The sequence below is a fragment of the Temnothorax americanus genome, unplaced genomic scaffold, assembly GCF_048541705.1.
Source record: "Temnothorax americanus isolate GAGA-0224 unplaced genomic scaffold, ASM4854170v1 Scaffold22, whole genome shotgun sequence".
Classification (NCBI taxonomy): domain Eukaryota; kingdom Metazoa; phylum Arthropoda; class Insecta; order Hymenoptera; family Formicidae; genus Temnothorax; species Temnothorax americanus.
This window is the reverse complement of record NW_027509360.1, coordinates 493,092-521,072: the sequence shown is the minus strand read 5'-3', so window position 1 is coordinate 521,072 and position 27,981 is coordinate 493,092. Positions and strand designations below refer to the sequence as shown.

The 27,981-nt window shown below is 36.4% G+C and overlaps 4 protein-coding genes and 1 long non-coding RNA gene across 15 annotated transcripts in view; 2 read left to right on the top strand and 3 right to left on the bottom strand.

The window, feature by feature from the left end:
• Position 1: 1 nt before the first annotated feature.
• On the bottom strand, positions 2-5,428 carry LOC143898076 (katanin-interacting protein-like). Of its 2 annotated transcripts, XM_077407168.1 has the most exons (14): positions 4,806-5,428; positions 4,576-4,689; positions 4,048-4,460; positions 3,125-3,474; positions 2,841-2,978; positions 2,444-2,587; positions 2,181-2,337; positions 1,805-2,067; positions 1,531-1,717; positions 1,270-1,431; positions 922-1,061; positions 746-847; positions 546-652; positions 2-467 (listed from the first exon to the last, which is right to left on the bottom strand). In XM_077407168.1, the coding sequence occupies exons 1-14, from the start codon at positions 4,898-4,900 to the stop codon at positions 362-364; spliced, it is 2,478 nt and encodes an 825-aa protein (XP_077263294.1). In that variant the 5' UTR covers positions 4,901-5,428; the 3' UTR covers positions 2-361. The 2 variants fall into 2 exon arrangements, with proteins under 2 accessions (XP_077263294.1, XP_077263295.1); XM_077407169.1 differs by lacking the exon at positions 2,444-2,587.
• A 417-nt stretch (positions 5,429-5,845) lies between these two features.
• On the bottom strand, positions 5,846-11,416 carry LOC143898086 (monocyte to macrophage differentiation factor 2). 6 transcript variants are annotated; one of them, XM_077407209.1, is made up of 6 exons: positions 10,755-11,414; positions 9,978-10,377; positions 9,858-9,905; positions 8,562-8,807; positions 8,140-8,392; positions 5,846-7,963 (listed from the first exon to the last, which is right to left on the bottom strand). In XM_077407209.1, coding segments are annotated over exons 2-6 (807 nt in total). In that variant the 5' UTR covers positions 9,980-10,377; positions 10,755-11,414; the 3' UTR covers positions 5,846-7,705. The 6 variants fall into 6 exon arrangements, with proteins under 6 accessions (XP_077263335.1, XP_077263332.1, XP_077263334.1 ...); XM_077407206.1 differs by lacking the exon at positions 9,978-10,377 and having other exon boundaries at positions 10,755-11,416; XM_077407208.1 differs by lacking the exons at positions 9,858-9,905; positions 9,978-10,377 and having other exon boundaries at positions 10,755-11,409.
• A 270-nt stretch (positions 11,417-11,686) lies between these two features.
• Positions 11,687-18,492, top strand: LOC143898089 (uncharacterized). The gene is made up of 3 exons (XR_013257094.1): positions 11,687-11,873; positions 14,683-14,717; positions 18,331-18,492. It is a non-coding gene; the product is annotated as an uncharacterized LOC143898089 (long non-coding RNA).
• Positions 18,493-18,651: 159 nt separating this feature from the next.
• Klp3a (kinesin-like protein 3A) overlaps positions 18,652-27,981 on the bottom strand; it is a 25,286-nt gene continuing 15,956 nt past the window's right edge. For 2 of the 3 annotated variants that reach the window (XM_077407397.1, XM_077407398.1), the window contains exons 2-13: positions 23,631-23,856; positions 23,076-23,511; positions 22,669-22,934; positions 22,117-22,557; positions 21,643-22,030; positions 21,201-21,567; positions 20,767-21,061; positions 20,532-20,659; positions 20,287-20,421; positions 19,987-20,178; positions 19,397-19,576; positions 18,652-19,292 (exon numbers count right to left, since the gene is read on the bottom strand). In XM_077407397.1, the coding sequence (XP_077263523.1) occupies positions 19,239-19,292; positions 19,397-19,576; positions 19,987-20,178; positions 20,287-20,421; positions 20,532-20,659; positions 20,767-21,061; positions 21,201-21,567; positions 21,643-22,030; positions 22,117-22,557; positions 22,669-22,934; positions 23,076-23,511; positions 23,631-23,856 (3,108 nt within the window). In that variant the 3' untranslated portion in view covers positions 18,652-19,238. Of the gene's footprint in view, positions 19,293-19,396; positions 19,577-19,986; positions 20,179-20,286; positions 20,422-20,531; positions 20,660-20,766; positions 21,062-21,200; positions 21,568-21,642; positions 22,031-22,116; positions 22,558-22,668; positions 22,935-23,075; positions 23,512-23,630; positions 23,857-24,481; positions 24,624-27,981 lie in introns of those variants that run through there. The other variant, XM_077407396.1, reaches the window with a different exon arrangement.
• Positions 25,123-27,981, top strand: part of LOC143898145 (odorant receptor 22c-like) — a 4,440-nt gene continuing 1,581 nt past the window's right edge. For 2 of the 3 annotated variants that reach the window (XM_077407407.1, XM_077407406.1), the window contains exons 1-3: positions 25,123-26,821; positions 26,913-27,032; positions 27,764-27,881. In XM_077407407.1, the coding sequence (XP_077263533.1) occupies positions 26,678-26,821; positions 26,913-27,032; positions 27,764-27,881 (382 nt within the window). In that variant the 5' untranslated portion in view covers positions 25,123-26,677. Of the gene's footprint in view, positions 26,822-26,846; positions 27,083-27,763; positions 27,882-27,981 lie in introns of those variants that run through there. The other variant, XM_077407408.1, reaches the window with a different exon arrangement.

Here is a 27,981-nt window from a genome sequence, read left to right as displayed (position 1 = left end):
GTGTGACGAGACGTATGATATATTTCATGTATACATATCTTTTTACTCCTTCTTACGACCTAATCAAATCGTTATATCGTAAATCTCTATATTGCAATTATTTTTATTGTTTTTCAACAATATTCAAGATAAACAGCATTTGTACATCTAATATTCGTATGGGATGGTCATTACAGAAACATGTGGAAATGTATGAATATTATTATAATATTATACATCGATATATATGTATATGCTACCGTAGCCATTAATTATTAAGACGGGACACTAATATAAAAATAAAAAAGTCGCGATGTGTAAGTGTAAAAATATATGTACAATTTTAGTATGTAGTGTTAAACATATGTGGCGTTATTAAGGATTATTTAAATTGTAAAGACGTATGTGGGCGAAGGGATGGATCTGGTAATGAATTAGTGCCCGAGGTATTTCTTCGCAAGTTTAAAAGACGGCCCTCTTGCTCCGAGCTACAATTATATGATTTATATGTACATGCAATCGCAGTCAAATTTTCTCTGCTTGTTAGCGTTGCTCTTGCGACTTACCGATTTACGAGATTCTCATTACTGCATTCCTTTACAAACGTTACCAATCCGTATGAATTGTGTTTATCCAACGTTCCATTGTAAACTAGCAAGTCGTCCACTAGTATCTACAAGAAACGAATGATTTCAGTACAATTGACAAATTGGAGAATTATCAGTCAGAATATACTTGATATATTGACGTAATTTGTTTCTCTTACCGCAAATTCTTTAACTCTCCTTTGTGGGGTCTTCCCATAATTCCAGATTTTGATCATTGATACCATAATGGGATGATAAAATATTAAATACACACGATTTGTCTGAAAAAGTGTATCAGGAATGTTAAATGGCGAATAACTGACTATTATCTTTTTGACGGTTTATTTTCGTTTACTTGGCCAGGAAGTATAGGAGCCAGCCAGGCATGCCGTCCGTCTCGAGTATCGTTTGTCCCATCGATAAGTTTGTCCGGTGTACGAATATCGTTGTCTATTCCTTCGATTATGTTAACGCTTTCAGGAAATGCGGCTACGTCTAGTGAAATATGATCGGCATTGCTTAACCATAATCATTGGTGGTGGAAACATAAATTATATCGATGGAAATAATTTACAAATGCAAATTATAATTAGAAATTCTTTTCTTTTTTTTTCTTCAGAGAGGAAAGTGTATAAAATAAAGTTGATAATTCTGTTATAGCGTATAACAGAATTATATAAACTTTCGTACAAACTGAACGTACTGTCTGTAGTTAACTTTATCTCGTTTCCATAATTGTCATATATCTGTATCCCATTGAGACCAACGTAGTAAGAATCTCCCCATGTAGAGAAAATTATTATTTGATACACGAATCCTCGCGGCATCGACGGAGCTTCGTAGTTCGAATCCAAAGGCTCGAGTTCTGAAAATCGTATACGACACACGAGCATTTTCCCGGAACCTGTGTATACTCTTCTATCGTGTCGACTTCTTGCACGCTGCCGTCTCTAATGACACGTACCTTCGGGCGATTTAATTGAATCAGTGATACGATCCAAAAAATGTTCCTGAGCAGGTGGTTTAAGGAAACTGATTTCTTGGACAAAGTCATAATGGCAAGATCCCGGCGCGCGTCTTAACAGGAAGCCGTCGGCATTCTCGTCGGCGTATAACTGTTTACCGTCTAATTTAATTAGTAACTGTTTTACCTGTGCAAAGAGAATCTCTCTCTCGTTTAGCTGGCCGTTGCGTTATTAATAATAAGTTTTTGCGTTTGAACAATGTATACATCTTACTCCGCAATAAGATAACTCCAAGGATGCGTTGTAATTCCAAATCCGCATTCTCGTTAGGTACACATCCGTATCGAAGGTAACAGTTATAGTGATCCTCTTATCTAACGTCAGGTCCGCTAGCCACATGCGATCCATTTCAGTTGTAACATTGTGCCCATCGATCAGTCTCGTTAAATGCGTATCGGCCACATTACAATGCAAATTGGCGTTTACCAACGGGACTGCTGTACCTTGATCTCCGATTAATTCTATACCGGTAAGGCCTACAAAGCCGAAGCCGATGCCGATGCCGAGATGCCGATAAAGATTCCGATTCGAGAGTGCATAATAGATTGCAGCGTTGTCTTATTTAATGACGCTACTTTTATTTACTTACCAACCAAATGCTGTAAGCCCCAATTGGAAATAATAATTAACCGAATCTCTCTGCATGATAGAGCGGTAAGAGTGCGGGTATCGTGAATTTTGCTATCGCTATACAAGCTGGGAGAATTCTCAATAGAATCGTTGCTCTTACGTCTCGCTGAGGTAATCTAAAAAGATCACCTAGTTGTTATATCTATCTCGTTACGTGTGTGTGTGTTAGTCATGCATGTGCATTATTATAAATAAATGTATCGACGCGCGTGGCTCTCTTACATTGTCACCGGTTATCGTTGCCGTTATTGGGCGAATTATTTCTTTCTCTTCGCAATCGGACGTCCCATTATTGAATTCTATGAACGTATTATCATGTTTTGATATCAATTCCAGAATATTTTCGTCCGTCGTAAATAATATAGTCTACATCAGCCAATATTTTTGCGCATTACGTATAAAATTAATTTCGTGTAAAATTTGTTATTATGCGTGACAAAGAAAAGAAGTTTGAAGACTGAGAATACTAAGGTACACTACAAGCGTACGTATTAAATTAATAGATCACTATTGAATTAATATAGTGACACGCACAATTAACGTTTCTATGATATTGAACTATATAATTTGTAGAACTATATATTTCATAATTTGTGATTTATTTGACAAAATTTCTTACATCGCCGAAGGAATCGAGGCTACCCATGTCGTCTCCCGAAGCTTTAGCGATTTCTCCGTAAAAGATGATAATGTCATTTAATTTAATAATAATATCTTTGGCTCCTCTAAAGGAATGTATTCTGGATTTATTGTAGTTCTGGAAGAAGAGAATAAGAGAAAGAGAGAATAATTTCAGATCGCGGTGAAGTGTACTTTTATGCACGTACGCACGCATTTTTTTTCTTTTTTTTTATATCTAGAGATTATTTTACGACAGTCATAAAATTTGGTAAGGGGCCTTACCCATATCCTGATCATTGCTACAGTAATCGTGAATTCAAATATCATGTAAACGTAATGATGGTCGCCATTCGCATAAGGTGTTAGCCATAAATTTGCATCGTCTCTCGTTCGATTAATACCATTAATTAAGTTATTTATAATATGAGGATCACGATCGTTGTTCAGTGATTGACTAGCGCCTGTCGTGTGTGCACGTATCTCTTTTATTCTGGCTGGTTCTCCAGTATTTGAGAAAATTTCGATACCATTGAGGCCTACGTAATGTTTGTCACCCCAGGTGGAGAGAATATCAATGATCAACGAGTCTCCGGACGGTAGTTCGGGAATAATAAAATTTTTGTAAGGTTTACCTAAAAATAATGCACCCTAAATTATTTCACTAAATTATTCGCATATATTACGAGAACGCAGAAAAATGCGAAACTTTAACACGCTCGGCGTCACCGAAATCTCTTAAAGCGTTTGTAAGTATAATATATAGTTAAGTGTGTGGTGTCGTCTGATATAAAATTTTTAAGTGACATAAATAAATAGTTGGCAATGTAGCAATGTAAAGTAAAAAGTGCGCTAAACTTTAACACGGTACTTACTCCGTGACGATATTCATTTATTTAATCACATTACGCACATTTATTATTTGTCATTACGTGCTCGAGACAATTAAAATTTTACTTTGGCGTCCAAAAGGTAAGATGCAAAAAATACTACTTGCTGGGTAGACAACGACGCGTTAATGCTTCTATGCTTCTAACGTGTATAATATAATATATGTGAAGATAAAGGCACATATCTACTTATGATTTCAAAATGAATGTATGTCAATTTGCTAGAAGGCTGATTATTATTTGACAAATAATTTAACAAAATCGTTTTCGCACACAAAGTAATTGGTACGAGATTTGAAAAAGCTTCCCGATACCGACCAGATGGTAATGTCGACTTTTCTTCGTTTTGCGGGCTAAATGCAGAACTGTTGGAACAGTTGTCATCTGACAAATGTAATCGCGTATCTGCACGATTCGAGACATTTGGTATTTGATGCTCGAAGTAAATTTCTTCTTCGTCCCAATAATTTTTATCGGAGCTTGCCAAGCTTTGGTGGAGCGTGCCGCGCTTTTCCATCTGTTTCCTCTCCAAACATGCATCAAATCCATGAAAATCGTTCTTTGTACGATGTTTCGTACTTAAAACGGCCGAACAAGCACGCGTTTTTCTCCGCTTAACTTTTACTTGTTCGTTCTTTGGTGTATTCGGCAGTGATTTACTTGCGGACGTTTGTAATTTAATATCAGCATCGATGTAAAAATCGCTTAAGCTTGCGCTAGGTTGTTTATCTCTATAAATAAAAATACCACCAAAATGAAATGTTTCACATTACTACTTACTGTACACACCGCTGTATGAATAACTCTTTAAACAATGTTGTTTAATTGTATATATAGATCTCTTACGTATCATTTTCCGTTTCGACGGTGATATTCTTAAAACAATGCTGGTCATCGATTAAAAATGTTTCCATTTGTAGCGATTCGGCATCGTTACTTATGCCAATTCTTTCTATATCGCTAATACAAAGGATTAAAAAGGCGAGAGTAAACAAAGGGTAGAAAATATAATCAATACTGTCATATTCATTTTTTAAGAGGCGAGAATAAGTAATATGCAAAGTAATGCTATATACTCGGTCATCTCCAGTAACCACGATGGCATTTTAAGCGTGTTGGCAGCCAAGGATGTAGTTTTACTCTCCGTCTTATCATACGTAACATTATCCATATTTTATTTTCTCGTTTCGTCGCTGATAAGATCCTCGGTACGCCACAACTCGACCACTCTTATAATAATAATAATAATGGATCGCGAAATTCATGCACACACGCACACACACGCACACACACGCGCGCCACACACACCCACACACACGTACGTACGTACAATCTATTACTTATACTTTATTGAAAAGTTGCCAATTGCAATTTTTTCACGTTCGAAAGACGTACGCCTATTAATTTTCATGACTGCACAGATTCCAAATTGTTTAACTAGATGTTCAATACCGATAATATAACCGGTCAGAGATCAGAGTCGGAGAAACACTTATCCATTGTCGGCTCGTTCCATTCTCGCTTTGTTTGCTATCGTCACCATGGAAACCCAGGAAACCCTTCCTGATGTACTTTAGATATGTAGAAGCCTATGAGCCTATGCAAAGCCTGCTCTTTATAGCTGAACTTCTCTTGTACGATACATATATATTTTATCTTTTTCTCCCCACATGAAAAAAAAAAAAAAAGAAAAGATGATAAGATGACCGTGCAAGAAGTTCAGTTAAAAAGAACAGACTTAATTTTACGTTACAGTGTAACGATTAATGCGCGCGCGCGCAACTGTTGTCATCTCTGCTGTGATAACAAGTCAGTTTTATCAAATATGAGAAGCAGTCTTTGGCCAATATATAATATTTTATTTCTTACTATATTTTACAAGTATTACACTCATTTCGGGAAGTACCTATATGTCAATGACAGCGATGCTACATATGTTACTCCACGATACTTTGGTCCACGAATTATACAACAACAAAAATAGACAGCGAATAACTCGTAACTGATCATCATTTTGTACTTTGCTTGTCATTGCGATGTCACGGTATACATGTATCGCAAATTAATATCTTTGTTACATCAAGACTTTCGTATTTTAAATTGTCAGTATTGTACATTCTATACATTGTGTGTGTGTGTGTGTGTGTGTGTGTGTGTGTGTGTGTGTGTGTGTGTGTGTGTGTGTGTGTGTGTGTGTGCGCGCGCTACACGCTATAATACATACAAATCAAGAGACACGGTAGTGTCTCGCTCCAAGTAGGTACACGCGGAGCGAGACCGACCGTTGACTCTTTTACGCGACGCGATAAGTATTACTGTACATATTAATTTTAAATACACAATTAATGTGTACACATATGGAAGTACAAATTAGAATGTTTTGTAATATATGTTTATAGATGCACATTACAGATGCACAAGTTATTTTATGATGTATAAATATATTGTAATATGACTGTTACAAGTACCACAACTATATACTGAATTACCTGATTTTATTCAATTGCGTCCGAGGATTGTTCAAAAAGTCCATATTCTGACCTATATCCGGGAGACTTTCTGACATCTTCTTATCATAACTTTTCAACGTAGTTCTTTCCTACTTTAACGCACCTGGCCCATTGGTGCTCCAGCGCTTCTTGCTGCCTCTGGCATAGAAATCTTTGTTCTGATTGTCCAACCACTTGTCGACAATAGCCATCACATCTGAATCGGATCTCAAATTTCTCCCTCCCCCCCTCTCTCTCTCTCTCTCTTAATTCTCGTGAATGTGCTGAGAAGACATGCCTTTCAGGAACAGATATTTTACGAGTGCATTTTTCACCATGTAACGCTTATCACATTTGCACAAAAAGAAAAACTTAATCAATTAGGCTGAAATTTTACAAGAACATGTAGAAAGGATATATACTAAATACCACCGGAGTCCCTATCTCACACCTGCATGTAGGTCAGAACATGAACTTTTTAAACAACCCTGATTTATCACATAGTATTTTTGCTTTTTCGTGATTACATACTAAAATATTTGCCAAAGTATTGTATGATACAAATATAACATTCAATTCTTTTTTCCATCACAAAATTTAAATGGCGCGTGTTGGAAATCCTATATTAGATAAAGATGCGAGTTTAATTTAATTTTGGCACAATAAATCTGCAAACAGAAAGCCTTTTAATAGAGAATAAAGATGTGTATTCAGTCAACTTGATTTCCATTTGTCGCTAAGCTAATACTAAGTTAATCTACATTTTATATAGATCCTAATGTAGAGACTTTTATCAAACTTATGAAGTATAAAACAAAATGTTTTTCCCAAAAATATTCTATAATATTCTTGCATTTGGAAAAGTACAGACATGATGCAATTTTCTTTTTTACAATAATTTGGCATCGTTCATGAATGATATCGAGACTAATGGATACATTAAATCGAATACGAAAGATACAACGTTCGCTATAAATGTATATTCAAACTCGTCATATAATTAGCAATAACTGACTCATATTAATATCTCCGCTAATGTAATATCTGATGTTTCCTTTTGTTTAATACACAACACATTCATAATATATGAATAGAGGTCGTCTTATATGACCGTCAGGTACTTAAAAATCTTCTTTTCCCTTTCTTTTTAATACATATACACAATTCACTAGTCTTCTTTATATATTTACACACTCTGTGTGTGCGCGTGTGTGTGTATGGTTTTAGTTTACCGACATTTGGAATAATTATGAAAAAATGTGTAGCTGTCTAGCACGAGCAGGTACAAATCACGATTAAAAAATAAATTTGTTCGTATCAAAAACTCCGAATAGACATAAATTAAAGATAAATCTGTCTATCAAAAGATAAAAGAAAATATACAGAGTTTACTCTTTAAAACTGGGAATGAAACTACATTTTAGAATCTTTAGCATTTGGAAGAAATAGTGTAGAAAATAGTATACAATTCCAATAGTATACAACTCCTATAATTCCACATGAGGCTTTAGCACGTTAGATAATTGTGGCATACTTGTGCCAGATGGTCCAAGAAGATTCGTCGGGCCTGTTTCAGGAAACACGTGGTTCAGAATCGCATAGTAGTGAAATCCAGCCGCCGCAGCTACGAAAAGATGCCAGATTGCGTGAGCGCAAGGTATACGGCCGTCCGATTTGAAAAATACTAAGCCAAGAACGTATATCAGTCCACCCAATTTCAATTCCGTAATATTGTAATAGTTATACTGTAAAAAGATTTATCGTCAATTATTCGATGTACCTTTAATTAATAAGATTATTCGAAGCCAAATTATTTGAAATGTATCTATCTTGCTCGAGCGAAAAATTTTCCGTTTTCGCGCTCTTAAAAAATGAGAGATTCAATGTGGGTAATCCGAAGACAACGTTACTCGCTACTTACAGCATTGAGGATCGCGACGCTAGGTCCAATACCCATAACCACATAGAAAATAGTTTCGAGCATCTTGTATCTCTCGTGAAAGATCTGCTGGTAGAGGATACCTATTATAGCCATGATCCAGACGACATATCGCATCGCGAACAAAAGCTCGTCGTCTGGGAAATGTTCTATATTTAACCATGGAAAGTAACTGGCCGCTATGAAGATGTAAATCATAGCACGATCGCAACGATGCAACGCATCTTTTAGTTGTCTAAAATATCATACGCGATGAATATTACCTCGTTTACCATGTTACGTGACGCAAGGTGTCGAGAGAGAGAGAGAGAGAGAAAAAAGGAAAACTAATTGTAAGTATTAATTGTGACAATGAGTAGGAACAAGTGATTATAAATAACGGTCAAATAATGTAATTGTGTCACCTGTTGTGATTGCAGTAGTGCACACTGTGGAAGAAAGTTGACACTGCAAAGACAAGGATCAAGGAAGTGCCGTATACGCAAGCGGAAACAAACTGAGCCCATGTCGCTGAACGCCGTACCAGTTCGATACTGCCGATTACCGAAGGTACAATCCATATTCCGTGAGTCGCCACATTTGCCATGTGTTCAATGGATGTAGGAGTATACGCCTCGTTTGTGCATGCTCTCGGATTCATCCACTTTATCCTGCAAGTACATTCACAGTTGCATATCTCGTTTTCAGGTTGCGCCTCCTCTTTTCCGTTGTAAGCTCCGCGCGGAAATTTTTCATAAAAAAAATTGCACGTCAAATTATGGAAAAATTATTAAAAATCATGAAACTACATACGTTCGTGCAATCGTGCTGTGCCGTTAGATGCGAATATTGCGAATTGACAACATAAAAACCAATAAATATTCTATGCTACTATGTATATACAATTTATTTCATCATAAAACGATATCGAATGAAGCAAATGGCATATTTTGCCGGTCGGCGCTGACGCGACAGGAAACTATTACGTCACAAGAAATCACGGAACATGAGCAGTTGTTACATAAAACGAAAGAGGATTACCTAGTTATTACGCAAAAGACTATTCAGTTAAATCCGTGCAAAGCAGATAATGAAATTAAAGAATTCTAAAAATATATATACTATACCATGTTACTGTGTAGGTTTTGATTACACGTATATGGTACAGTACAGTAGTAGATTAAAAGCATAGTGAATGATGAAATGGTTAAGTGATACATTCCTGGCATAGAGAGCTTAAGCTTATTTTTCCAATTCCATATATGTACATACACATGTGACACACACGAGTTGTTATATCAACTGCGAGATACCTGCTTGCTGAACTACTTTAAGAAGAGAGGAAACCTGTAATCCACCAAGTAATCCACGCTACGACATACGACACACACAGGATTTCTTTCCGCGTCTTCATATCGGTAGAATGGTAGAAGACGCCTCATGCCGCTCGAAGATGCCGATCCTCTCTCTCCATCTCTACTCCTACAAGCGGTGCTAGTACATTCCGTTAAAGGTTTCACACTCTACCTTAAGCCTCAAGGCTTCGATATATGCATGCTTTTCTATCATTTTTAAGCTCGAGTAAAAGCCATACGATTGCAAGAAAGGGTTAATGGAGAAACTGAACGCGGAATTGTTCGATTAGATAATAATAAGATGTCGAGATTAAAGTGCATAATATATTTCTCTCTGTCTCTCTCTCTCTCTCTCTCTTTTCTCACGTATTGCGAAAAATGCGACTGGTCCTTTGTTTCGCACATCGTATCCACCTGTACAGAGAAGAATTCCATTCTTAACTACCGTAGCTATGGCAAAACGTGGCATGCATGCGTATAACGTACATTTATCACAGCTGTTTAGTCACCCGTGACCCGTGACCTACGACCCATGGCTGGGACCGGGACTGAGACTAGTGGGTAGCCCACAATCAGTAGCAAGGCAACGACTACTCTCGCGGAGCTTTATGACCGATAACAATATTACCCACAATAACTGTACAGAATATAGAGACAGCGATACCGCACATATATCAGTTGGATTTCTCGCGCGCGTTTATATACACATAAGAAGTACAACACGATCAAGTATTAATCGCGGTCGTCGGTTAGACTGACCGCGTCAACATCATCGATACGTCATTGACTCATGCATGCTGTGCATGCACATATAAATTACTTTGCGTATAAACAGATGCTACGTGCCAAACGTCCAGACGAATTCCAAGGATGCAAAAATGCAAAACTATAACGAGAGGATAAAGATTAAAATATTAAAAAATGAGCGGAGAGCGGATTACCTAACCTAAACCTAACCTAATCTAACTTAACAAGATGGTAATGCCAAATGGGCTAGCAAGCTTTAAAGGGGAGCCCCAATTTAATTCTTTTTCTTCCGTTTTGTATATAGTTTTGAAGAACTGCATGTAATAAAGATTATTAACATCGCCCACGATTATGTTTACGTTTATAAAGGTAACATAACGAGGCGTGTCTCTCTCTCGAAAGGCAGACATAATAAATAAACATAATAAAAAGTAGGATTTCCAACACTTTCAAAGCTCAGCTTTCGCTGCGCTTAATTAATACTCCGTCTCCATAGTCCGTATTCGGGTCTCTTACTCTTTGATCCGTTGTAGTTGCAGGAAATTTTTGATAGATGCTGTGACAAACTGACGAAGGCAGGTACCGTCCATGACGTTAGATCAGTTGCAACGGGGCGAGATTTAACAATCGAACGGTAGAGAGATCTGATCGGTCGGTATCCCAGTATTCTCAATATTCCCAATCCCGACGAGTGTCCGACGAGTCTCTCGGTCTCGGGTAACGCGGTTAACGGCGGCGTAACAGCTGCCGGAGCAGCCGCGTCTTCCATCGCATATCGCTAGTGCCCGACTCGTAACGACGCGTTACGCTCGACATCGAACGATGGGTAGACGCGTAGACGCGAGCCCCGAGCCCTCAATTTGTTGGTTCTCTCGAGGAGAACTGGAGAACCGGAGACTCGTTTCGAAAATCCTGACGAAGGCGGCCACTCGCCCGGGTGCGCCCAGACTGCCCCAGCACCCACTCATTCACTCGTTCGCTATGTTCTAATACCGTACCGAGTACCGATCTACTACTGACTACCGATCCACTAGTCAGTACTGATCACCGATGCCAATTGCAAATATGCGAATGGAAATTGCAAGTGTTGCAAATGCTGCCGACACCGGACGACCGAACGGCCCGAGCACCGATCAGCTGATGAATTGGTTGCAGTTTGCAGTCGTTGCAGTGCGGTACAAAGTGCAGAGTGCAGCGCAGCCAGCGGCACTAAGCAGCACTGCTCTGATCCCCATCCCCGATGAGACCATGACCATTGACCAATCAGCTTCTTCTTCGTGATTGAATGGCACCAATGGCACCGGGCGGAGAGTTAGGCGGTTAGGCTCCACCCATACGGCCAGGGCCAATCAGCCATCCGTTCTTTACGTAGCGATTGACCCGGCCGCGTGCGCGCGGTGCCACATTGTGCACAACACGTGACTAGAGCACGTGACCACGTGAGTGGTAACGTCACAGTATATACAGTAGCGCAACTCTCTGTCGGCGCCTTTGAAGTTAGTGTTGTCTAAAATGGAGTGCGCATGCGCGAAATAAGTAAGCGCCCACTAATACCAACTAAACGGCCACGTACAGCAGACACAACTGTTGAGTGTCGTCTTATCGACACGCTACGCTGATTCGTTGGGTCTAAAAGTATAAGAGCCAATCATGTGCTATGCTACTGAGCGCTTTTGCTGAACGCGCCCAACGCCTTTCTCTGAACTTCTTTCTCAATTGCTCTTCTTTTCTCCGCTCTCACTCTACTTTTACATGAAATTAATCTGAATTTAATAAAAATAATGAAGATAAATATTTATTATGTATTAAAAATAAAAATAAAAAATTCATAAATGAAAAAAAATAAAATTATATAAATGTGATTGTGCAGATTGAATAATATAAATGTATTGAGATAAATTACTAGAAAATATAATGTTATATAACATGTATTGAACAACCGAAAAGCAAAATATAATATTTTATATATTATACTTATAAGAAAACAATTATAATTATAAAATATTTAATATAAAATAGTTTTATTACATTAAATGAAATAAATAAATGATTTTTAATTATGCATCCAAAATAAAAATGAGATATATATTCATGCTTAATTTAAAATGCGATAAATGAAATTTTAATTTTAATACAACGATGATATGTTAATATTACATTTTAAAATAATTTTAAGCCCTTATATATAAAAATTTAATACTGTAAGTGATTATTTGGTTAGTAATTAATTACTTATTTTGAGTATTAAAATCATTAAAAACAGTACTTTTAATACTCAAAATGAGTAGTAATTAATCACTAGCCAAATAATCACTTACAGTATTAAATTTCTGTAAGGGAGTATATCTATACAAAAAGAATATACCCGTAATAAATATAACTGCAATATATTAAAAGTACATGTTTTATTAATAAATATAATAAAAAAACTACATTTTTTATATAAAATAAAATTGTATCTTTATTACAATACATAAGAAATTACATATTATGTAGTACCAAATTGTAGTCTTTTTTCTTTTAATTTATTCACTGCTCCATGCTTCAGCTACTCGATCCACCTCAACACAGACCAGAGAAACAGAACAAAAAAATACATTAAATACACTTTATTGTACAATTCTTTCATTGATCTGTATCTCAGCTACTCGATCCACCTCGATACAACCCAAAAAAAGAAAAGGGCAATAAAAGTGCAAGCTACAATAATTACTGTACAATAATGTAGAACAAAAAATACTTAAAATATAAACAAGGAATCTATAAAATGTAATATTAGTAAGCTCCATTTCTTCTCCAAGTTTTTCATTCGTATAACCTTTTGATTATTCATCCTTGAGGCATGTAAGAACTTAAAAAAAAAAAAAAAAAATTAATTAATTTAATGTATCACTAACAGTGTATTCATGCCTTTACAAATACACATGCACCATCGCACATACATATATATATACATACATATATATTTATTTAACACACACGAATACATTAATTTATATAACATACACAATATAAAATTTAATAAGTAACGTAATGTATAAAAGTCTATTAATGCACACTTATTAATACATATATAGTAACGCATAATTTCAACGCACAATATGAACGCATAATATCAAAACACAATATCAATATTAACGCAACTGAAAAAATTGCACATACATGTTGCCATTAATTAAAACTAAAATGTAAAACGCAACAATACAATCAATACATTATTAAATACAATATAAGTTAGACAATATAATTTGAAAATAAACAAAATGCAATAAAGAAACACGCAAAGTTATATATAATGTTATTTGCAAGCAAATAACAAAACATGCAATAAATGAACACACAATACTGGGCAAGTAATATATCACAATCCATTATAAGAATAAGAATCAATAAAACAGTAGCCTCAATAATTAAAATATGCCCGTAACGCATAACTCAACATGACAATTAAACATTATAAGAAGAAAATTTATAAATGGGAAACGTTTAAAAGTTTCCTATTTTTTGTGGTAACCCGTTTGCACGATTTATTATGCAGCGATAATGTGTAATATATACGCATACAAAGATATAATTTTATTAAAAATGAAGTAGGGAAACTTGGACATGGCGGTTCAAAAGTTATATTTTGTGTTAATTGGAATAAATAATTGCCAATATTTTTTTGGAAACAATTCTTCTCAAAATTTTTTACAAATACTTCTTCTAATTTATGAATATAATAACAAAAGTCATTACTTGGTATGTTTAATTTCCCAAACAAATTTCCTTCTTCGTTTTCATAGGCTCGAAAAGAACAATATAATGTTGTATTATCTAAGACAGCCATATTATCATTCATATATTTTGTACATATATCACAAGAATGTATTGCTGTACATTTTTTAATTAAAAATCCGCAAACATATTTAAATGCATTTTCTTCTGGCAGATCCATTGAACGATATTCATGAGTCGGAATATTTAAAATGTTATGCGCCGATGATGAAGCAGTAAATTCCGAAACAGTGGACTCTTTGTTATTATCTAACGTTCCAATAAGGTTTAACATATCATCATTATCAGAAGCACAATTTTGCGTATCTGAATGTTTTAATAATGTTGTACTAAAAAGTTTTTTAAAGGCGCGCTTAAATTGTATAGGTGTCGGATTAAGACAATTACCGCCTTGTTTCCGAACAGAACCAAAAAAATTTTCGACACAATCTTGATTCAATCTACGTGTTCGGAGATATGGAAAATTATGATTTTTTAATGTTTCCCAAAGCTGAATGATGCTATTAATTGTTATCTGCCAGCATTCAAAGCATTTAACTTTTACATATTTACCATTATTATTATTAATAACTACTTTAATACTTTTTATAAGATCTGACATTTCTTGCAAAAACTGCATTTGTTTTTCACTTCCGGTAAAAATTTTTCCATGTTACCCCGCCAACAGGGAACGTGAGCTGGGATTAGACCGTCGTGAGACAGGTTAGTTTTACCTTACTGATGACCAGTCATTGCGATAGTAATCCTGCTCAGTACGAGAGGAACCGCAGGTTCGGACATTTGGTTCACGCACTCGGTCGAGCGGCCGGTGAACAACTTATTAAAATGATCAATTAAATCTATAGTTCCAACGACTTTAGTCGGAAGAAGACCGACAGACATCTGTGTACACATTCCTGCACATACATGGTTACTAAGTACTTGTACGGCATATTTAACTTTCATTCTTATAAAGTTATTTGGGTTCATATGAATTTTTGATAATTTAGGAGCTGCTCTTATCCATTGTTTGACGTCTTGCATATAAAACTGTCTAATATGATCCCACGAAGCTACTTTATTATTAAATTCAAAATTATGTTTTAACAAATTATTTCGGGTTGCTTTTATTAAATGTGGAGTGTCAAAAATGTAAACTAAATTTTCTCCGTTAACTGAAAAAGTTGAATTTTGTGTAGATATTCCTAAATCACGGGACAGTTGTATAAAATTAGAACCCATGTCCGTAACCAATGCATGCACCATAGCACCTGTATTTCTTAATTTAATTGTTGTATTAAATATCAGATTTTTTAAAAAGTTCATATGGCATGTAGTTTCTACAAAACAAAAAACAATAGGCACCTTCCAATTACCTGCAATACTACGTGCCATAATAACTAAAGCGCTTCTTGCAGGTTTAGATGATTTTTTATCACCAATGTCTTCGAAACCAATTATTTCATCCCGTGATATATTATAAAATAAATGAGCTTTTAAACTCATTTCGTCGGCACATATTATGCAATGACGTTCTACAAGAGGCAACGTATTCAATTTTAATTTAAGTGCTTCAAAAATTTTATCATTTATACCAGGCTCAATATTCCATTTTTGCGTAAATAATTGTAGAGAACGTACAGAAGGCAATGCAATTGAATCTTTCAATTCCCGGTACATTCGTGGACTTAAAAAAAATAATGATAAAGCAAATTTCTTAAATTCGAGATCATATCTTCTGCCACGTTTACATTTTAATTGTGCGTCGACTTGTGCCGCTAATAATCTATTAAATTTTTCCGGTAATAACTTACGGCCTAATTTTATTAGTTGATCGAATTCGTTTTCTTCTTCAACTTTTGTAGCTTTCTTCTTGTTTTCCATACGAAGCCGTCGGATTGTTTCACGCATTACTTTATTTTGCGCCTTTAATTTTTGGAATTTCTCTCGCAATTTCCTTTTTCTCGGGCTATCATCAGACGATTTAGTCGTAACTGCAGGCTTCTTGATAGTGGATGTGCTCCTATAATATATTCCAAACGTTAGATCATAGCACAAAGATTATTTTTAAATATGATATATGTAATTATGTAACTATTTTGCTGTAAGAGACAAAAACAGCAAAATAATATTAAATAAAATCTAAAATTAAAAAAAATTTAAATATAAAGTGTTAATAAATAAATTACATATATCCTGACAATTATATTTTATAAGAAAACTTTTATTACGTAACAAATAAAGAAAATAAAAATACATGTTTAACTGTAAATTAGTAAAGAAAAACTTACGGTTGAGTTATTTCTACGTCACTGACAATAATTGGGACGATTGTTTGTGAAGTTTCTGCTTTGCTGAAAATATACAATTTTTTTTCTTTTAGCCATTATTGTTAATAAACGTAAACAAGTCTCTTATTAATATAAATTACCTATTATCTTCTTGCACTTGCATTTCTGCAACAGTTGCCTCAGCACATGTATTTCTGCAACAACAAAAAAAATATATATATATATATGTATCATATAATATTTATTATAAAATATAATATTATAACAAATAGAACATTTATATTTAGCATACCTATCTACTTTCTCTTTAACCACATTTTCCTCATTTTGTTGTGTTGTTTGTTCGGGTGCTGTGTTGTCCCTAAAAGATTTTAATTATTTTGTTTTTATATGTTACTTTCACATAATACATAAAAAATAATGTAAATATTGTTAGATATTGTTGCTATTATTTTTTATACACCTTATACCAGTATTATTCAATTTTATACTTTTTATGAAACAAAACTAATTTAATTAAATTAAAATATGTAAAATTAATAATTATTTGTTAGTAAAAACTCACTGTTGTTGAAAACCTGGTCCAAAAAATATAGTGGGTACAGCATCTGGGTGAAGACGAGCCCTAACTTTATTAATTTTGTACCATTTGTTTTCAAAATGCAAATGGCACAAACGACAATTCTGGTGGGCATATTCTGGACCTTTAGGTTCTAGATCCAGCCTTCTACATGCTCGTACCCATTGCAGCCATCTGTAAATGTTGTACCATTTTACCAATGACAAAGTAATGCACACATTACAATTGAAAAAAATGGGTGCAAATTACAAACTTGCACATTGCTTCCTCATTATTATACAGGAAGCTTATTTCATTTAATGTATAAATTTAATGTATATGAGGAAACTTTTATTTTATTTAATATATAATTATTAGTATTTATTTTTTTGGCTTCCTCATAGAAGAAGCTTTGTGAGCAAAGGGTTCTACTTGCACACTTAAAAACTATCAAGAAGCCCGATATCTCAATATTTGCGGAAGTTAGAGCAAATTTACCAAAATTTCTATAACTTCAGAACTAATCAACCAAATCTTAACAAATTATATATGAAATAGGGGTAGAAAAGACTGAAAAATATAATAAAATTAGAAATAGATCGATATCTCCAAATTTGCGGAAATTAAAGCATAAACAATCATTTCTGCAAATTCAAAATTTTATTAAAAAAGAACCCCTTGATTATTAGCAATTTTTATTAATTCTATTATATTCTTCAGTTTTTTCTACCCCTATTTCATATATAATTCGTTAAGATTTGGTTGATTAGTTCTGGAGTTAAAGAAATTTCGGTAAATTTGGCACGTACACACATACATACACACACACACACACATACATGCATACAGATATTTTTTAAAACTGCAATTTTTCGACGTTTTAGAACATTCTGAACGCATTCAGAAAAACAAAAAAAAATTTTTTTTTACAAAAACAAAGCTTCTTCTATGAGGAAGCAATATAATTTATATAAAAAATAATAATATTATATAAAGCAATGTGTTATACCTGTCTTGTTCCTTTGGAAATTTAAAAAAATGTCGTTGCACATCAATAAACTTCTTAACGCACTCTGGTACTGCACAGCTTGGCTTTCTTATCGCATTTATTTTTAATTATTATATGCAGCAACACCTGAAACAAAGCTAAGATCAAAGTGCTTCCAAGAGAATTGAAAACTTATATAATATTTATATAGGTTAACTATTCCCTTAGAAAAAAATTTCTCTTTTATGTTTCCTTCGCTTTTATCACTTTTATCATTTATTTCACTTTTATCACTTTCCTTCACTTTTCTTTACTTCATTCTTTCACTGTCTTTATACTTTGTAAACTCTTTTCACTTTAATCACATAAACGTATTCAGAGTCTGTCAAACACTTCTAACAGCTCTCAATAGCATTCAGTGACTAATTGAGCTAATTCCCTCCAAATTTCTGTTCCAATACAGATAGGCATTTATTTAACTGACCATTTAAATTCTAGAGGGAGCGAAGCAGAACGGAGAAAGGAAGAGCAATTGAGAAAGAAGTTCAGAGAACGACGTTCAGATGGGGTTAGTGGGCGCTTACTTATTTCGCGCATGCGCACTCCATTTTAGACAACAAGAAATCAGGAGAGTTGCGCTACTGTATATACTGTGGTAACGTCGTAAAATGCTGCCGCTAGGCGGCCAACCGCGCCCGCGCCAGTCGGTGCAGTCGGGCCGCGGGCGCGCGAGCGGTCGCCAGGGACGCCAGGATCAGCCAGGATCGTCACAACTCACAACCACGATTCGTCGAAAGGTCTTGGTTTATCGGTCGGAAGAAATTGATAAGTTTCCACTTTATTTATTATCAAGTACAGTCGAATATCCGTATTTCATTGTGACAAACTACCTAAATGTCCTTCAAGATTCTGCCCTGAGCTTTGTTAGATCCACGATTCAGATTACTCACGTTTGCGCGATTTAATCGCGCAGAATGAAGAGAAAATTTCTACTCCAGGTGTATCGTTCAAGTTATAAAAGTGAACATCAAGGAGAAAGTTTCCAACGCGGACGTTTACTCGATTCACCCGAGTTTATGATACATTCGATTATAAAATCGATACTTCAACGCCGAAGGACAATGCGGTATTAGGCTTTATATTTTTTATATAATTTATGATTAACATTATTTGTACGAAACGCGCAAAATGAAAACAAATTCCTATACACAATTCCTTCCTATACAATTGAATTAATTATCGTCTTTATGCTGAAATGTGAAAAATGAGATAAATGTCTACGAAACGAGAAATTGGATTTTGTACAATATTTAACGCGATATCGAACACGATGCGCTACGAAGTACCTAAATGTACTTTTTTTTCACAATTAAAGAAAAAAAAAGATAAGATGTGATTTTTCTTTTCTAATCACATTTCGGTTCGTCCTCCATGACATCTGAAAATAGCGTAGTACGCAACTGAAAAGAAAAGTACAAGTAAAAATTGATGGCGCGTACATATATTAGGTAGGTAGGTAGGTAGGTAGATAGATACATACATTGGTAATATGTATGACACTTACATTCTGTTTGTCTTTATTCTGACATTGTTCCGAGTCACAGCTACAGTTGTTGCAAGTAACTCCATTCTTGCGACACGTGCATATCCGCGTAGCACATTTAGTTTTACAAGCGCACTTTATCGGGCTCGAATCGGGTTCCATTTTAAAAGTCAATCGTTGAATGGAGAGTTTTGACTTATTCTAAAGAATAAAGAAGACAAAGAAAAAAGATAATTCCCCCTCTCAAAAATAATAATAATAATTTCACGCAATTATACTAAGTACGTAACTCTTTTGCACTTGTCTACTTGATAACGAAAAAAAAACTGAACTGTGCAGAAATGGAAAAGTACCGTGAGATATTCGCGACGTTTGTAACATTTGTCGTTAAGATTAAGACTTCTGTAAAATAGCTTCCGAAAAAACCTCGTCGTCAATGGCAGCAGGAGTATACGGTAAGACGTAAGCAGTAAGTTATTGACTAATGGGATTTTTACAATTTAAGAATAATCGACTGTGGTTGGTCAATAGCTTACTGCTTACATCTCACTGCATACTCCTGCTGCCATTGTAGACGACGCTTATATTATATATATATAACACAAATTTACCTGCAACTTTTGTATGCGACTGTAAAGCGGTGTCTTTTTCCAATCTGGATCTTTATCTACATCGTCCTCCATCATTGAACTATCATCGTGCGATAAGTAAGCATTCTCGTTGATTACCTCTATTTTACTTTCCCTCTTTCTTTTCTTAGACGATGATCTTTCATTTGTATTTAACTTATTCTCTGTTGAAATCTAAAACGCACGATGACGTGATCTCTCAACTTGTTTCTCGGCAAACGCACACTCGAAGAACATGTTTGTTTCTGACATTACTTTATGTAAAATTCTTTATTCGATTACCTGTCTTTTAGATTTTGTCAAAATTTCAGTATCGCTAGAGGACGTGTCAGACGTATCTCGCGGACGAGACATTTCATTTACTCTATCCCGTTTTTCATATTCCTCCAGTCGCGCTTCCAAGTTCCGATACTTCTCCTGAAATGTCACAAATTACCTTTGTAATTAATTTAATCGAGTGCGTATTTTAGATATGTAAATTATTTAATATGTAAAAAAAATTATACACGTGTATGTATAATACTAACTTTCAATTCGTCATACTTGTAACATTGTTGCTTCCTGTCTTGCGTAATTATATGGAATGCCGTTTCAAATGCCGCCTTGGCGTCCGCTATTGTACGTATTATATTCCATCTGGCACTTGTCCTAGTTTCTAAAGGAAAGAACGGAATTATTTTCTTTATTAACGCGTAATGTCTAACGCCGGCTCGCTACCTCTATGCCCGATAAAGTTACTCGCGTAACTTAAAGAGATTTTACCCTGGTCTGACTCGAGAATCTTTTGCTGCAGATCTGCAATTTGTGCGTTACGCAGTTCTATGAATTCGGTAAGAGTCATGAGCTCCTCTTCATCGGGATCGCTATTTTTTTTAAGTTGCTCCAATTGATGCACCAACGAAGCTCTATCTTGCATCAGTTTTTCAAGAGAATAATCCGCTTCTACGGTGGCCATTAATACTTCCAATTCCTGAGCCATCCAAGTTTTTATCTCCTCTTTGCTATTAGCCTTCCTTTCCTGACGCTGTATCGCCTTTCTCTGCATCTCCAATGCGCCCTGTGTTACACAAAGTCACCTAGCTTAATAGAAGCGTAATGACGGAATGTTACGCAAAGGCAAGCTTCTAACGAGCCTTCCTAATCTATTTAATAAGCAAGCCACCCCCGTCGGATAGATTGTCGGCAAAGAAACGTACCTTTAATCTTTTGTTAACTGCAAAGGCCTCCTCCATTTTTCTCTTAAAGACATTCTCTTGTTTATTATGTTCTATTTTCATGCGTACCATTTCGTAAGCACGCTTACGATCCTGTGTCCGTAATTTATTGATTTCCTTCTCCTTGGATTGTTTCCACTTTGTAAAATTATTTGCGTCGTTGCGCATCTGCCTGATAAGCTTGACTCGCGTTTCCTTTAACGACTGTATCTCACTGGAGAGAGTTTTAATCCTTTGATCCTGCTTCTCTTTCCCCTTGATTATCTTGTTCTGTTCCATGCACTTGCGTGTCAATTCCGCTATCTTTCTTTCCAATTCTTGCACCTTTTTACGACGCGTCTCAGCCAATCTGTGCGCAAAGAGAATTCCGAGTAAAGTAAAGGGGATTAGGGCGTCTCGCCAATTACATCAACTTTCGACTTACTTGGAGCTGACGTTGTGCGCGTGTACCGCTTGTAAGTGTTCATCTTTTTCCGCATGTAGCCGTTTGAGTTCTTGCTCCATCTCAATAATGTTCTTACGGCTTTCGGCAGTTTCTTGCGTGGCGCTTTTTATGAGTTCCGACACGAGGCTTTCTTTAAGCGCCAGTTCCTTATTAATATTTTGCACCTCGTTGTTTCGCTCCGCTTGCCGTAAGGTGTGTTCCTCTTCCTTTTTGTCAAAGTAATCCAAACTGTCTTCGACATTGTTCGATTCCTCTGTACGTACACATTCCGCTACATCCTCCGCCACGTGCGAGACGCAATTTTTGGAGTTGGATATTTCATGATTTATAAGCTCTTCAGATGCCTTCCTTTCATCATTTTGGATATCTGTGCGGATAAAATAAGAGAAGAGTTACAGACTCGCACCAAAATTTATTATTTGCGACGGTTCACGTTGCGAAAAGAGCTCTTACCCAACATCCTTTCGTATATCGCTTTTAATTTATTACGCTTTTCGTCATCGATTTCAGAACAAGTATCGAAATCTTGTAAAACTTGCTTGAATTCGTCTAATAATAACGCCATGGCAATTCTAATTTTTTCTCGAGCTTGTTCCGCCATTTCCGCTCGTTCGTGCATAATTACAATTTCTCCTAAATTCAAATTTAATTTTTCCGTCATGTCTCTGAGTTTGTGCTGTAATACGCGATATTTCTCTTCGAGTGCCTCATGCTCCTTGGGACACGTTATGCCGAGTTCTTGACTCATAAGGGCCAGCCGCAGTTCCTGAACCACGTTGTTCAAGCGATTGATCTCCGCTACTTTCGGATCTTGATTCACGATCGGCTTGTTCTTTATCTTGCGCGCACGATCGGCGTATCTCAACGTACTAAGAGTTTCATCCAAATTATAATCTGCAAATCGATTTTTCGTAACGAAATACATTAAGATACGAATGGGCGCAACTCTAGTTAGACAGATAAACGGACAGATTAGACAGGAGAGATTAGCATGCGAATACCAACCGGCTGGACTGACACAGGCGACCATAAGCGTCATGGAGTTGCCGCCTAAAGAATCTTGCAACAATCGGGTAAGCTTGCTGTCCCTGTATCCTATGTAAGTCCCAGAGGCACCGTCACCGAGTTGCGAGATGACGTTCCCTAGAGCCAGTAGACCCTTGTTTATATTTACACCCTCCTTAAACCGTTCCCCGGTGGCTTGAGTTTTTTTACTCCGTTCGGATCCAGCTAAATCAACTAAATGAAGTTTCGCCACCGTTGCTGAATTCCTGTTTGAAAAAAAATAAAAAATCGACGTATCTCACAAATTTGGCGACGCAAGATAAAAGATAGACGCGGTAGACGTGACAGGAAAAGAAAAAATGCAGCGGTAGGAATTATCGCGAGGCGAGAGATTGAAAATTACTTACGGATCATCTTTCTTTTGCTGGCGTACGCATAACGTAAATATTGCGTGACTACGACTACTATGCGCATTCATAGCGGTAGCTCCCGTTACGCGACCCATGGAACCTTGGGCCAAACACTCCAACGTCTCTTGAGCGTTCGCAACTTGTTTCTCGGTTACGCCAACAATTCTTATGCTTTTTCCATCCTCTCTAATATCTACGATGGATTGACTTTTCTGCTTGTCGGACAAGAGATCGTACAATTGTTCTTGATACAATTCCATGAATGAGACTGCAACTTTAAAGTTCCAGTCTTCCTTGGATTCAATTATGTCAAATATGTCGTAGATAACTCTCGGAATAATACCCTTCTCTCCCACACCTGTGTACGCGGTGCCCATGGAATGGGTCTTACCACTACCAGTCTGTCCATATGCCAGTATCGTAACGTTATAGCCTGATAAAGAAAGAAAGAGAACCGTTATTTATATACCTTTAACGCAACGCGCAAGGGCAATATATATTATCGAAAAAGTTGAGTTTGCAGAGATTGGTAAAGGTGAGAGAAATATTTACCTTGGAAAATATTATCTACGAGTCGTTTGATCGCTGTGTTATAAAAGTCCTCTTGTCCAACGTGAGGAGGAAATACGTAATTGTACGTGAATGCTTTGTCGGTATTGCATATGCGAACTTGGTGTTCTCCGGGGACTGTATCCAAGCATGCTTGACAGCCTTTCTCTAGCTCGTTCTCTACCAATGGACGGATACGTAGAGCGACGCGAACAGTATCGTCGCACATCTATAGGAAAATGTTACATTCAATATAGGTACATCAGACGCATCGAAGACACATATATAACGTTATCACTCCTGTCGCGCTGTTTAGCCATGTTTGTTACAACACTTATACATTTTGCTGTAGTAGCCTCCGACATGAAATAATATTATAGTTATAGTCGAGTTTTTACACCGACGACACACACTTTCAACGTCTTTGAAAAAGTCTCTCACCAAGGGATCCCGACGGTCGTATGACCGTTGTTCGTGAAAATACACCGAAGAAAAAGAGGAAAACAAGTCAAGTCGGGGTATTGCAAAGTTGCGAAACAAATATTCAGCCGCGTTACCGTCATTAGGCAAACAAATAATTGTTGAACGTAAGATAACGTTTCGACAAAAGGAACGTTGTAGGAATGATACAGAGGAATAAAAAAACAAAACTATGTATATTCTTAAAAAAAAAGGAAAAAAAGAGAAAAAAGGAAGATTGTTGCACGAACTGCGTTATCGTTGAAACGCAACATCTATCCACATTTACCATATCTACAGCAATTGACCCCCCTGAGATGTTTGTTAGCCTCACAATCCTCACAGAGGAATCCAAGGGAATTGAAGAAAATCGTTTTGCGTCAAGACATGCTTACCTTTAGGGTCGGTCTCGACTATCGAGTGCTTTCGCAGTTTTCGCACGGAGCGTGACAGAACGTGACAGAACCGAGAAGAAAGTTCTACCGGTCTCGTAAAGACAATGCGAGCGCGAGGGCACGCGAGGGTTCCCGCCGTTCCGGCGGCTGTTGCGGACTGTTGACACGCAAGAGTACGGACGTATACACACATAAGATGCGTCGTATGTACAGGGCACAGAAAGACGTTAAACTTCAAACCATTTTAAATTCACAGAATTCACTTGACACAGCGAAGTAGGGGTACGTAACTAGAGGAACGATCATTCGTAACCAATCCCGATGGAAGGTCCATCTGCGCAATCTCAATATCCGACATTTTGACGTATGTATTCTCCGATTGGAGAATTGATATATTTCTAGGAACTTTAGTTGTATCAGTTACGAAATTGTCCACGATTTTTTTGCCCCTAGAGATGACCCTTCTCCTTCGAGCGGTTCGAGAATCGAGGTTCGAGCCTTCGAAATCGAATTTCGTGATCAATCATGGCTGACTCAGGCTGACAGCTGACGCTGACGGGATTCGTGCCATTTATGACTAATGAATGACTGTGTAATGATTAAATGATTCTCCTTCTCCGTGATTCTCGATTTTCCTATGTCCTATAATGTAAGAAGACATGTATGCTCGTAGATAAATGAAAACGACACGCGATCGCACGATAAAAAAGATCACGTTGGAAAAGTTGGATCGCAACTGATTAACTTTCGCTAACCTTGTTATGTATGTACGTACGTATACATACTCGTGTGTTTCAGAAGTATCAGAAAATTATCCCTGAGCAATTAAACGCGATTGGCAGTAGCCAATGATCGTAGTGACTATATAATGACTATATATTTACACAGCGGCTTATAATCTGGTTTAATATAACTATTAACTATACCGTATACTATATACTAATATGTACTTACCCGAGCCAAAATTTTTCTTTTCATCACAATATAATCATTTAGATATTATGAACCTTTTTTGATACTTGAACTCTCTACAACCTTTTATATATTATAGTTTTACTCACTATATATATATACGTTTACGTGTGCATCAAAGATCGATTTAAATGTTTAGAGTATCAAAATTATAGGAATTCATGTATATTTGTAAACGAATAAACGATCGTTAATTATAACGAAAAGAAGGAAAACCTAGGATCGGATATAGCTATAGTATACGCGATATAGTTATTAAACCGGATTATAATTATAAGCCGCTTATTATTATAAACGTAGTCTGCAGTGATATATCTCTGACTATACTTGTACACAAACTTGTAACAAAAATTATACGTATTATGATTATGTAAACTTTATATAATACGAAAAACAAACGCGGTTTGATTCAGCTTTGAGCAGTTTATTGTTACAATGCTAGATAGATATATTGTACATATATAACGCTTAAAACAGAGCCTTTAATTTCTGTTGGAACAACGCTCTATTGTTGAACGCGGATCACCCGCGCCGCTTATATTCTTTCTCCGAGTCCGAAGAAAAGGAGGAAGGAGGCGGAAAGCGTCTCTCGGCAGACGGCTACCCGCGCAACAAGCAGCGATTCACCCGCAACACGCGTGACACGAGACGCGAGACGCGAGGGCACCCTACCAACCATGCACACCACTAGGAACGGAAAGTATTAATTTCATCGTATAAGTATTATTTTTTCCGATCGATATATTCAGCTATAAGGTATAAGGTACTTTGAAGGGAAACTTGGGAAACCGGCATCTGGGAAGCCAGGGAAGCTAGGAAACGTCAGACTACTTTATAATAGCTACTATATATATATATAATAGCTAGTGGACATGGGGCACTTACAATTAGTGTCAAAAAAACAAATGCTACAGCTTTAACCACACGATCTACGTGTCGATCATCGCGAGAGATGCAAAAATGACACATGCAAAATTATTTAGCGAGAATCGGCAGGTACATAGGGATAGTCTTTTTTTCTCTTTTACGTCCGATAGTAGTAGGAGCAGCAGCAGCAGCAGCAGCAGCAGGTCTTATAATTCGTAAATTCGTTGATCGTGATCGTGACAGAGGATACAACCGGGGTGGTTGAGAAAAGTTTGGATTTTGAATTGATTGGCGCACACGGCACGGCTGACGGCGCACGTGGGCCAAGCCGAGGTGTGCGGGGTTTCTCCGGGAGCTATGGAAACTATTTCTAGCCATTATTACGATGTCGTTTATAAAATATCATCTCTCACCGGTATGTGGCCGTATCTAAGGCCAACAACAAGAGCGTTACGTATCGCCTTGTTAACCGCGGTCTTATTAACTATACTCGTACCGCAGGTAACGCACGTGATGATTACCGATTCCGACGAATCGACGAAAGAATTTGTTAGAAAAACCGACTGTAACCGACTGTACCTTTTTTTTCCAGCTAGCATATCAATTTATGTGCAAGAGAAACTTGCATTGCACTTTTCAGGCAATGACAGCGTACTTACTGTCAATCGTGGCTCTATTGAAGGTGTACACCTTTCAATTCAACACTCGTACAGTATGTTTCGTAACATATATAAGTACGCGATTATATGTCCAACCGAAGAGGTTGCGAATTAATTAGAAATTTAAAAAGCAGAAGAGGTCATGCCTAGTCAGAAAGCCGAAAAATAGGTAATTTTTGAGATTTTTTTTGCAAAAAACTATAAGACTTGTTTAAAATTGGGTTGGTCTATGTGAGAGAATATATTTTTATGAATGTAACATAATTTTTTTAATAAAAAATATTAATAATTAATAAAGATACGGCCATCCTCCTGAAGGCATCTGAAATAAAAAAAAAATGCGAAAAGATTTATTTAATATGAACAGTTTTTCGAAATATTGATTTGGTACAAAATGGTGGACGCACGTGTTGCATACCCTATTTTATGTTGCAAGTGCGTGGAAAGTAGCCTATCACGCGCGCGTCGCGTGCGTAATGGGCCACTTTCCACGCGTGTGACATAATAAATATTTTCGCATTTTTTATTTCAGATGCCTTCAGGAGGATGGAGCCGTATCTTTTTTAATTATTTATATTTTTATCAAAAAAATTATATACATTCATAAAAATATATTCTCTCACATAGACCAACCCAATTTGAAACAAGTCTTATAGTTTATGCAACAAAAATTCTCAAAAATCACCTATTTTTCGGCTTCCTGACTAGGCATGACTCCTTAACTCTTAATTTAGAGACGTACCTTAACGTTAACAAGACTACATCGATCGATGCTCTTTACCAGATTAAAGGCCTCACTCAGCCCTTGTTCTGGGCGTGGAAAGAATTAAATACTTCTGAAGAGTATGAAATTATGAAGTCTTACGCCGCGAATGGTAGACGATTCTCTTTGGTATATTCCGGTGAGATATGACTATGAGATATCCGAACGCGAGAACGCGCGCGTTAATTAATTCTCGATTTTCCCAGGTATTTCGCTAATTATATATCTCGTGTATGTAT